At 37.1% G+C, this 12,034-nt stretch overlaps 2 protein-coding genes across 2 annotated transcripts in view; both read left to right on the plus strand.

The window, feature by feature from the left end:
• LOC144663440 (cullin-3-like) overlaps positions 1 to 11,853 on the plus strand; it is a 28,479-nt gene extending 16,626 nt beyond the window's left edge. Inside the window, exons 2-12 of the mRNA XM_078524392.1 lie at positions 1,104 to 1,213; positions 1,695 to 1,779; positions 4,001 to 4,114; positions 6,933 to 7,004; positions 7,795 to 7,883; positions 8,158 to 8,272; positions 8,782 to 8,835; positions 8,947 to 9,024; positions 9,122 to 9,218; positions 9,694 to 9,851; positions 11,794 to 11,853. Of these exons, the coding sequence (XP_078380518.1) occupies positions 1,104 to 1,213; positions 1,695 to 1,779; positions 4,001 to 4,114; positions 6,933 to 7,004; positions 7,795 to 7,883; positions 8,158 to 8,272; positions 8,782 to 8,835; positions 8,947 to 9,024; positions 9,122 to 9,218; positions 9,694 to 9,851; positions 11,794 to 11,853 (1,032 nt within the window). The remainder of the gene's footprint in view (positions 1 to 1,103; positions 1,214 to 1,694; positions 1,780 to 4,000; positions 4,115 to 6,932; positions 7,005 to 7,794; positions 7,884 to 8,157; positions 8,273 to 8,781; positions 8,836 to 8,946; positions 9,025 to 9,121; positions 9,219 to 9,693; positions 9,852 to 11,793) is intronic.
• A 20-nt stretch (positions 11,854 to 11,873) lies between these two features.
• The window catches only part of LOC144664112 (uncharacterized), a 1,888-nt gene continuing 1,727 nt past the window's right edge, over positions 11,874 to 12,034 (plus strand). The window contains exons 1-2 of the mRNA XM_078525240.1: positions 11,874 to 11,882; positions 11,985 to 12,006. Coding sequence (XP_078381366.1) covers positions 11,874 to 11,882; positions 11,985 to 12,006 — 31 coding nt within the window. The remainder of the gene's footprint in view (positions 11,883 to 11,984; positions 12,007 to 12,034) is intronic.

A 12,034-nucleotide genomic window follows, 5' to 3' on the forward strand; every position in this document is an offset into this window, starting at 1 on the left:
TGTACCAGAAAATTGTACTGCATGTAATTATAAGCTGAGTCTAATTCTTCAGTTAAGTCCAGGTTACATGAGGCAATTTTCCTTGCAACTTGCAAGGTCTTGCAATGCAACTATGAAGACTGAAAAACATCGCAAAATGCAGAAGTGGTGACACATGTTCGTAATTTTTGTTCGCAACTAACAACATACCTGCTAGAAATGATCGTCTTGGAATTTACCGTGAGCGAAGGACCAGCTCTGATTGGTTCATTTTAATAAAATTGCGTTAAAAGTTGTGGTTTGCATGCCGCACGTAGCAACCTGTCTCGCAACGTTGCAAAAAGTAGAGGATAGTTCTACTTTTCTTGCAACTTGCAACACAACATTTTGTTGTAATGTGCGAGTTGCATAAATGGGGTATTACACAAGATTTTTTTTGGCAACTGGCAATGCAATGTTTGTTGCAAGAAAAATTGCCTCGTGTAAAATGGCCTCTAAACTAATATGGTATCACTTAGCCTGAACTTAATCTTATCCACCTAATGGTTGCTTACTTTTAAAAGGAATATAGTCAAATACTATCCATGCTGCGACATCATATCTTTTTAAATGAATGAGTGTATGAATGCAATATTCTGGATTGAACATGATTGCTCAATTTATGTATGCAGCATACTTTATGGGTTTAAAAAAAAAATAAAACTCAGTACTCATCAGTTAGGATGTAATAATAATAATATATTCAACTTATCAGATTCACTATCTGATCTTTGGGTTGTATTATCGCTGGAGGACTTTAATTTACAGCTATTCGATTCAGATTTTTCCCTTGGGAGTACCAAGCCACCAAGCCAGCTGAAATTCAGGCTATAGGTATTACCTTCACAATTTTTAGATTGTAAATCTAAATGTATATACAACAGGTACATGCATGTTAGCATGTAGTCAATGATAATAACCAAACTTGACTTATTTTCTGTACATAAGCTGGCAAGTCAATTAATTAATTAATTTATTTTTTTATTTTATTTTATGCACATGCATGGCTCAGTTCTCTTTTAGTCTCCATACTGTTCATGTACATGTGTACGCGAATTTTATGTGCTTATAACTTATGATATTAGATGACGATGGATGACAAATATCTCAAAGCTATTTTGAATCTGCTGGAGATTGCCTATAAAAAGATTCTGGAGGACGATCCAGCAGTTCTAGATGTTGTGGAATTATATAGGTATGTTTATGTAATATTTTTAACCAAAGATGCTTCCATAATTGTACATGTATGACATATGTGCAATATTATAGCCCCGGGAATGTAGCTTCTGATGATGGCCCTCATTTATTTATTGGTATATACATTTATTTCTATTGACTTGTTTAACATGCTACTTACACATAATTGAAAGAAAAGCACTTACCCGTAATCAATACTTATAATATGATAACCTGCACAAAAAATAAGGCCTCGCGGCAAGCACAAAAAAAGCCTTTGCGTTAGCCTTTAAGGCTTGGAAAAATATGTCAAGCATGACATGAGTAAAATATTGTATGTTTCAGTCTAGCTTTGCAGCATTGATCACAAGTAACTGACACTTTTAAGCTCCCAAATGATCACCTGAATTGAGTGGCAACAAGAATGTAAACATGTTAGCCGATTTTATCTACAATGTGTGGTAATCTCCTTATTAATTGTTTTGTTTTAAAATTGGCAGGAGTGCTTACACTCTGGTGTTGCACAAGCATGGGGATGAATTATACTCTGGACTCAAGCAAGTTGTTACAGATCATCTGGAAAAGGTATTGATCAAACATTATTTGGGATTTCTCCTGCTGAAAAAATTGTATCGGCAAACGCATGAAGACTGAATATTGCTCACGCGAACAAAAAATGCGCTAGCAACTTAAGTTTCAGCACTTAAATCCAGTTTGGTATACCAGAGAAAGTTTCAAATGCTTTCAGACGTGGTTAAACCCAGGATGAAAAACTTTGACAGGAAAGGAACCTAAATAATCGGCAGAGGAGTTCTAATGTTGTGTCTTTGTTCATCGCTCACGACGCATGGAATCACATGAGCGTACACTAAGGCCATGCACAATTTGATTCTCATCCAAGGTTGTCAACACCTGTTTTGACCCAAAATTTCTGCAACACCTACCGTACAAACCACGGTGAAACCTTCACAATTAATTTATAGGCTGGAATGAATCACATCTACAGCCAAAATTTAAGGTGGCCCGCGGGTATTTATGAGACTGACAGTTCCCTTTTTTAAGCGCGTTTTAAGACGAGAAAACGTGAAGCGATTGCTTAGATTTTTGAGAATCTGAAAGAAAAATCCTTAAATTATTTAAAATGATAAGTTTTATAGCGATCAAACGCGATTTGTTGAAGTTATGAGCGATTTTCGGAAGCTTCGTTTTTATTAAAATGCGATTATTTTTAAAATGCCACGGTGAATTTTTTTGTAATTGCGCCAAAACGCTTCCAAACAGTTGAAGTTTACTCACAACCACTTACAGGAAAATCCACTACGTAGATTTCCTGAACGAGCGACACCTTTATTTTGCCTTCAAAAACTGTTGTGTTATGCGTCTGATTTGACCGTCGCATAAATGTGATACTTACAATAACTCAGTACCAGCCAGTTTTGAGGCTGATGTCACCTTAATCTTGTGTGTAAAAGTTAAAAAGATCGTGTATAGACATCAAATGTTAGCAGTCAATAAAGATGGATGGTTTTCAGCCGAATTTTTGAAAATATCAAACAAATGACGTTATTTCAAATTGCGAAAAATTTGTCGATTTGTTTTGCATTTTTTTAAAGCTGCAGCTAGAACAGGATATTGCAAACGTTTGTCCCGAGTTTTAGCGTATTCCTTTCATACGGTTTGAAGAATTTCGGTCGGAAAGTCAGGTACATCTGCTTTCCAAGTTCTAGTCGCTTTGCAAACCCCGCATTTCGAATGAATTATACTGTTGTTTTTGAAGAGAGGTGTTACTTTCAAATTCAGCAATTTGGCGTAATTACAAAAAACTTCACCGTGGCATTTTAAAAATAATCGCATTTTATTAAAAACGAAGGCTTCCGAAAATCGCTCATAACTTAAACAAATCGCGTTTAATCGCCATAAATGTTATCACTTTATATAATTTAAGCCTTATTCTTTCAGATTCTCAAAAAGCTAAGCAATCGCTTCACGTTTTCCCGTTTTAAAACGCGCTTAAAAAAGGGAACCGCCCTCCGAAACGGTTAAAATAGCACATATTGCAATTGCTCCCAAAAAACAAATATTCGCTTAAAAGATCCAGTTCTTTTTGTAAACTATATTCTCATCATTGTAGTTTATTTAGCAATGTTTCAATTATGATTCATTCTTGTTATTCATAGGCCATAACGCCTAATCCAGCTTTGAAAGAAACACGGAAATAGACCAACTTTTAAGGCAAATTTTAAAAATGTGGCACCTGCTTGAGACTACTTAATTACATGAACATAATCTATAAATGACCCTTTCTTGAAAACAAGAATAAAATTTGTCAGCACACCAAGTTTACATAGCAGACAACCGCTTAAAATTCAGGAAATTTTCAAAATTTATAGGCAACGAACATCTTCGTCTTTACAAATTGTGTACAGCTATTATTCTCTTTGACTTCAAAATGGGAAGTTTGAAACTGATAGGCGTTCAACAGACTGAGCGTCATACACCGTCTACATTTGGTTTTGGCATATTGCTGGAAACAGGGATGCGCGGTGGTAAGCGCCTCCCACCAATGTGGCCCAGGTTTGATTCCGGCTGTTTCTTGTCCTTGCTCCAAAAGTTTTCTCTGGGTCCTTCGGTTTTCCTCCGTCCTAAAAAACCAACGTTCCAACTTCCAATTTGTGGATAGAGTACACGCATAAAAACCAGCTAAATCTGATTGGGCTTCCACTATAAATATCTACTTATTATTATCATAACATTTTCAAAATGAACTCTTTTAAGACTGCATCCCAGTTGTATTTTATATTTCAAGGTGCGCCATGATGTAGTGGTCTCACACAATAACAATTTCCTGGGCTCATTGAACGCTGCCTGGAATAATTACAAGAACTCTTTGTTAATGATAAGGGATATTTCAATGTACGTGGTAAGTTGAGAAACAAAGTACATTCATGTATAATTGAAGGCCTTGGACAAAATGGGCGGATGTGATTTTGGCTAAAAATGAACTTTGCCAAAACACCTCCAAAATTCGCGTGCGGGTTTGTTTACATAAGTGAAACATTGTAATGAAATTATTTTCGCCGGCGTTTGCTCCGTTTCCAAGAAATAACATATGCAAAAAACTAGGTTTTTCCAGTCGGCATCTTAAGTAGTGTCTTTGTTAATATCAGGAACAAAGAAACTTCTGAAAACGCCGACTTGAAAAACCGAGCTTTTTGCATATGTTATTTCTTGAAAACGAAGCAAAAAACCAGGAAAAAGTACAAATTGTCACATCCGTAAACAAACCCACATGCGACATGTCGAGCTGTTTTGTCAATGTTCATTTTTAGCCAAAATTACTTCCGCCCTTTTTGCACCGGGGCCTTCAATTATCCAACTTTACTCAGTTGGGAAGAAAATGCTGTCTGGTATAAATATAAGATGTCGATTGTGTATATTGGAAATATTCTCATATACATGGTATGTTAAGAAACAAAATCTTTTGTTACATGTGAAACAATCGATGTATTACAGAGGGTTTCACATAACTTTTGACGAACGGGTTCCGAAGTTGGCGACGAACTTGACAATTTGATTACGTAGTTGCAAATCAAGTTTCGAACTTCGCAGCAAAGTTCGAAATTCCAACGCGAACTTCGCAACGTAGTTCGGAAACTTTAGTTTGCTGAAGCGGAGGTATAATTATGAATCCTTTACCCGGCGAGGTAAAGCTTTACCAAACAATGTAAGGGCAAAAAATGTAAATGACCTGGTTACAAGGAAAAGGGCCAACAGAAATCGGAAAAGAGCTGAAACTCGACAAACAGACCATTTCTAGTATTGTTGACAACTTCGTTCGTAAAGTACATGTCGAACCGAGAAAGCCAGGAAACAAAATACGCTTCGCTCGAACTGATGATGTTAACTACTACGTAGAGTACTGCAACCAAATACAACCCAGTATTTATGGCAGCGTCTGTTTATCGCAAAATATTCCGTCACGTTCAGCAATTACTGACCACGTGCAAACTTGTACATGTCAAACTTACTCTGCGTGTTTCTGCAGCCGACAAAGTTTCGTTTCCTTGTACTTCCTTCCTACGTTCTTTGGTTCTCGTCGGTAACGACGCTTCATCCTTAAATAAATCGACATGATATAAAAAGAGCTTTCGCTCCCAGCGCGAGATCTTTCGAAAATCGAGATCTTTCGAAATCGACTGATTTGTTTTGATGTCAGCAACATTAGTTGAAGCCTTGAGAACTGAACTGGTTGGCTACCAGAGTTTAAAAAATGAAATCGTAGGTTTTGTGGTGTAGTTTGTCCCAAACAGCGACATCCAATTTTCTTAATCGGCCATAACTTTGGATAATCGTAGCAAAGTTCGCAACGTATGTTTCCAACTTCGTGGCGAAGTTCGTAACAAGATTAGTAACTTCTTGATCAAATTGCCAAGTTCGTCGCCAACTTCGGAAGTTCCGAACAAAGTTCGGAACCCGTTCGTCAGAAGTTTTGTGAAACCCTCTGTAAACCTGTAAACTGGTTTACATGTATGCAAGCGAGCACTTGTAGTCCTTGATGTTCACCTCTGAAAAAATATTATCTGAAACAATTACTCGCCTCAGGCTCCGGGAACACAGTGAGCATCATTAGCGGTAAATACACATGGTAAATATTCACCAATGTTCACTGAACCTGAGGCGAATAATAATATTGTTAAATATTCAAGAACAACTACAGAAAAAAAGCCAAATCGTGTGCTAATCATTAGTTTCTCCACCCATGCCTCCAATAATTCACAAAAATGGAGATGAAAAGTGACTGTTTGCAGCAATATATATGTACCTCGCAAGTGAATAGCAAGCCACAAGTAGTGATTTTCAATATTTATAACAACTGGACAAAAACTCTAGGTAAGTGGAAGAAGGGGAAGGTTTCACTTATTTTATAGCTAGATGAATGGAGTGATGTTTTGGTCAGGCCATTATATTTTTTAAGCAGGTATTGGGGAGGACTGTGAACTTTTGAGCCGGCTGTTTTGTTTATTTGTTCTTGTCTTTTTAAGCCCGTTTTGTAAGATTTTGGCATTTCGTAAATCTCTTCACTCTGTGGTTTAAAATGAAAATGCTGAAAACTGCGAACGTTAACGACTGTTTCTGTTTACATGCACCTCTTTTTTTTGAAAGTTGTGTCTCCCGTACTTGGTGCTTCTCTTCAACAGTATCTACATTCTGTGGACATTAACATTTCTACAACTACAGCCGGATCTTTCTTTGCGCATTTAAACTGCATGAAACTTAACTGCTTAGAAAAAGGAGAAAAAATAAAATATATTTCATTGTGCAGTAAGTATGAGCTGTAATAATCAACTTGCATGGTGCGTTAGGTCCCCGTGTTAGGTCCTCGTATAGTTGATATGCCAAGTCTCCAAAGGTAAATATAAAAACCTAAAAAAAATTGAATTAAAAAATAAGTAACAACAGACGCAAGTGCCGGCCTGCATACATTACACCGTAGCTTAATATATTGATTGTGAATCAACTAACACTTTAATTCAGGCAAAATACGAGCAAAAGGAACACTATGATAAGGAAGTTCATTTTGCCATTCATGTACCTTTGTTTGTTAAGGACTTCATAAGTCTATAAATTGTTGCGTCGGTCTTAAAAGAAGGAAATTTCTGCCACGAAATCCGATCTTGATATGTATACATTCTTTAGTATAGTATTAACTATAATATTTTATGTGTGTGTTTTTGCAGGATAGAGTATATGTTCCACAGAACGGTCTTGATACTGTTTACAACTTAGGAGTAATTCTCTTCAAAGATTTGGTGAGTTTTGTGTTATCAAAAAAATCTGATTCGAAGCTAGTGATACTGTAGTTCTATTTTGATGCATGCATGTGTAAAAAGTTAACACATTGACGTCAGTTTTTAAGCGATGACATCATCGCTGAATGTCATCAGGTGAGTGAACCGGATCTTTTAGTCTGTTGCCTGTTGCGATCGTCCGATCAGTATAACCGAATGGGACTTTGAAAAAACAACAGGAAAAAACGTTACGTGAACAGAACTCAACTTTAATTCAACAAGAAATCGCCACGTAAAACTCAAGGCAAAATACTCCCAGGCAGTTAGAAAGGAATAATGCAAAGGATGATTAAAGGAGACAAATTATATTTGATAAGTTCGCTTAGATAAAGTAAGACAATGAATTATTAACAATGAATTGCATCTTGAAATTGTCAAAGTAGCTGGAAATCCACAGATGTATGTCCACTTTGGCAATGTGGTGACGAAATTCATTATTGGATAAAAGGATGGACGCATAAATTTCAGGGCTCTTGTGAGCCAGCTCATGGTTGAATTGGATTAATCCAGGTTTTATTCATAAGTTTATTGTTCAACAGAAATGGAGTGCATTTGAGGTCGATTGATAAACCTCATGAAATGGCTTCATCGTCATCATGAGCTAAAAATGATGTCAGTTTCTTTACAATAATAAAAATGCCAAAACGATCAAGTGTAGACTTTAAGTGCTTTCAGACAGCATAAAATGTTAGGTAAAATTGCGAGAGAACGGTTCTATCGCAACCATTATATATTTTTTTTTAATTTACAGGTGATGAGGTACGATAATATAAGGGATCGTCTCTGTCAATGCATACTTGCACTGGTGAAAAGAGAGCGCGAAGGAGAAGCTGTTGACAGGTACGCTGTAGTTATACTGTTGGGCACAGATTAAACCAAAAAGATAGAGCATTTTTATCAATATGATCCGATATGTTTTTCTTATTAATTCCGCAACTATCAGGGATTTCATTTAACTTGATGAAAATACCGCACTGACTTTCACTTCGATGCCCAACCATTTCATATCTCGCAGCATACATGTAGCATAACCGATAAAGATAAACTATGTAAACGAGCTATCAAAAAAAGTTATAGCGTTTTTTTCAATATATTCCCTCTGATTTTCGTTAAGGATGGCTATCAAAACGACATGTAAAATGTTGATGGAACTGGGAATTGACACAAGAAATGTTTATGAGGACTTTTTTGAGAAAGCCTACCTTCAAGAGTCTGCAGAATTCTACAAAGTAAGAACCTTTTTTCTGTAACTGACTGTAAACATGTACAGTACATTTGTAAGTAGGTGCAACTTCTTAGTACGAGCTCTTACTGTAATTGTATCTAGGCATAAGGGAATTAAAATGGTTCGAAATTCTGACCTGACCAAACACAGTTAAAGGTCTTGGTGTTTTGAGGGGCCTGGTGGTACTTATGCAGCTGCTTATGTGTAAGGGGTGGTCATAAAAGGCACTTGTGGTTCAAGAAAAAATGAAGGTGTGAAAACCAATAATGCTAACTACATTGTAATTCTGTCGTCCAATGAAAGTCAAAAGTCTCTGACCATTCGATGATGAAATATAAAACAAGGTATACAGCCTCTAATGTACTCTTAAAACTCTTATGCTTAAAGACTTCTTTTTGCACAGTGTTAGGGAGAGTGGGTTGTTATAAGAAGGCTTTTTCAAGAATTAAAACATTTACCATTAACTCAAAATACATTAACTGCTTGCTTATGCAATCTATCTTTTCTTGACAGTTAGAAAGTCAGGAGTTACTTAAAGAAAACAATGCATCCTTATATCTTCAAAAGGTTTGTTGGTTTGGAGCATTCAAAACTATTCAAATCGAGTTTTGACATGTATGTCAAACTCTGGTTTGCGAGACTGAGGTAGAAATTTGTCTTCCAACGATCTTCTATCAGGTTGAAACCAGAATTAACGAGGAGTCAGAACGGGTACAACATTGTCTGGATCCCACCACAGAGGAGTCTATTGTAAAGGTAACATTCTTGAGATCAAGTACATGTACCTTAAGTAGAATCAAATATATTATTTGATTTTGTGGTTTAAACACTAACAATTCTTCTTTGCATACAGGTGGTTGAAGAGGAGTTAATACACAAGCACATGAAGACAGTGATTGAAATGGAAAATTCTGGCGTGAATCATATGTTAAAACACAACAGAGTAGAAGGTATTTGAGGATTTTGACAGTTGCTTCCATTTTGTAATTATCCCTTGGTCGCATGACTATATTTGATCGTGATCCATCATCGTTATCATTCGTACCTGTTTATTTTTTTTGTTTACGGTTGCTTTACTGATGGTTTCTAACGTTAAAGCCGTATGTAAGAAAATAACTTAGATCACTTTTACAGTTGAAAACCCTTCTCGCATTTTGCGAATTTGCGTGAACTGGCATGTTGATTTAAGCTGTTAGTTTTAAAAAGCTTGCAGATATTGTGGATACTTTGAACAATCCATCTAGTCAGTTGTACATAATGAACCTGGGCAGTTTTTTGGGTGTGATTTTCCACAGCACCATAGATTGCTTCTATAAAATTGCAGTGATGTTAAGGGCTTAAAAGGTTTCTTATATGTACCGAGGTTAAACATTATAAAAATTGGTACCATTTTGAATTCGTTTTCACTGCTCTTTTCATGTCTAGATCTGGCAAGATTGTGCCGTCTTTTTAACAGAGTCAAGGGTAGAAATAATGATATTTTGATGGATTGGGTAAGGACAGTGCACGATTGTGTGAGACGGTACTTTCCAGAAGAAGCGAAGGAAATGGAAAGTTGTGAAAATCCTACCACTTACATTCAGGTTAGGGGTTTATTTTATCGTGATTAAAGTGTAAGATTACTAAACGAAAAATACCAAAATTACAGTCAGGAGTTGACATTAATACTCTTTATAAATTCTGACGCTGACTTATTTGAGCGTAAACAACGCTCATAATGTACTCAAGACGTTTCGATCGAGAATCTTTGGTCTTCTTCGGTTGTTATCATGGCATAAAAAACGGCTTTTTAACGGTTTCACATTTGTACGCGCGTGCGAGTGACTAATACAAATACACGCGAACGCTGCGCGAGACTATGAACATTATGTAAGTGACTTATATACATCAGGGATGTCTATGTGTTCATTTCCCGCATTCTGGTCCCTCTGCGAATGCCACGCTTCTAGGAAAAGCCTCTTGTGGTAATCGCCTGACTTGTCCACCACCGCTGCCTGATTGAAATCCATATCATGTCCAAACGTGTTCGCGTGTTGCGCGATCTTAGAGTTTTTGTCGCAAACACGGACTGCTCTTTGATGTTCTTTAATTCGAGTAGCTAACGCTCTGTCCGTTTGTCCATAATAGGTAAAATTGCAGTCAAGGCAGTTAACTCTGTAAACTACACATCTAGACTGGAATGCTGTGAGTTTGTCTTTCGGTCTGGGGAAGCGTGTGCGTAACGTGTTAAGTGGTTTAAAGCCAACTTTGACCCCGTTGTTGCGTAGAACTTTTGAGATTCTTTCAGTTACGCCTTTCACGTAGGGTAGAACAACAAACGATGTTGCGGCATCATTTGGAGTGTCACTGCTGTCTGAGACACGACGATTAGCTTTGCGATGAGAATCACAACTCTTGATAAATCCAAATGATGCCACAACATCGTTTGTTGTTCTACCCTACGTGAAAGGCGTAACTGAAAGAATCTCAAAAGTTCTACGCAACAACGGGGTCAAAGTTGGCTTTAAACCACTTAACACGTTACGCACACGCTTCCCCAGACCGAAAGACAAACTCACAGCATTCCAGTCTAGATGTGTAGTTTACAGAGTTAACTGCCTTGACTGCAATTTTACCTATTATGGACAAACGGACAGAGCGTTAGCTACTCGAATTAAAGAACATCAAAGAGCAGTCCGTGTTTGCGACAAAAACTCTAAGATCGCGCAACACGCGAACACGTTTGGCCATGATATGGATTTCAATCATGCAGCGGTGGTGGACAAGTCAGGCGATTACCACAAGAGGCTTTTCCTAGAAGCGTGGCATTCGCAGAGGGACCAGAATGCGGGAAATGAACACATAGACATCCCTGATGTATATAAGTCACTTACATAATGTGCATAGTCTCGCGCAGCGTTCGCGTGTATTTGTATTAGTCACTCGCACGCGCGTACAAATGTGAAACCGTTAAAAAGCCGTTTTTTATGCCATGATAACAACCGAAGAAGACCGAAGATTCTCGGTCGAAACGTCTTGAGTACATTATGAGCGTTGTTTACGCTCAAATAAGTCAGCGTCAGAATTTATAAAGAGTATTAATGTAAGATTACTAGTTACTACTTATCATAGTAGTTACTGCGATGGGGGAAGTCATGAAATTGGCGATCATTACACAGCTTAAATGTGATTTGGCAGATCCTATATCCAGGCCACAACAAAATCTAACTAAACACTGAAAACGCGGCGATAAAACCGTTTTGCTAATTTTATTTTGCAAACAAAAGACAGTGATACGATGTACGTTTGGTCTGGTATAATGGCTGATATCCAATGGCCGCTGAGTCAATCATAACCCGTTATATCCAATGTGTCTGGCTTGTAGGTGTAGGCAGTAGATTGCTAATGGAGCTCAATATTCTTGCTCGGTGGCTATCAATTTTCAACTTCTTGCAAACGTTCTTGAAGTAGATGCCAAAAATCACCAGTTTACTGAATAAACTCATGTTGCTTAATGCATTATGTTTTTTTTTCTTTTTCTTTCAGAAATTAGAACATGTTTTCAGTCTCATCACAGAAAATAAAGGTAAATACATGATTGATTGATTACAATTAATTTTATTCTCATGATAAAGGTATTGCATTGCCTTAAACCTTAAACTGTAAAACTTACGTGTCAGTGTGTGCAGTGTGTGGAGACAATACCTTTCATTTGAATTTTCTCAATTTTATATTAGACACTCGTTTCCTTCTTGGTAGGTTCATTTACTTAATGCCTTTTACTTCC

This window comes from Oculina patagonica, chromosome 8 (genome assembly GCF_052425735.1).
Source record: "Oculina patagonica isolate OP01 chromosome 8, crgOcupat, whole genome shotgun sequence".
Classification (NCBI taxonomy): domain Eukaryota; kingdom Metazoa; phylum Cnidaria; class Anthozoa; order Scleractinia; family Oculinidae; genus Oculina; species Oculina patagonica.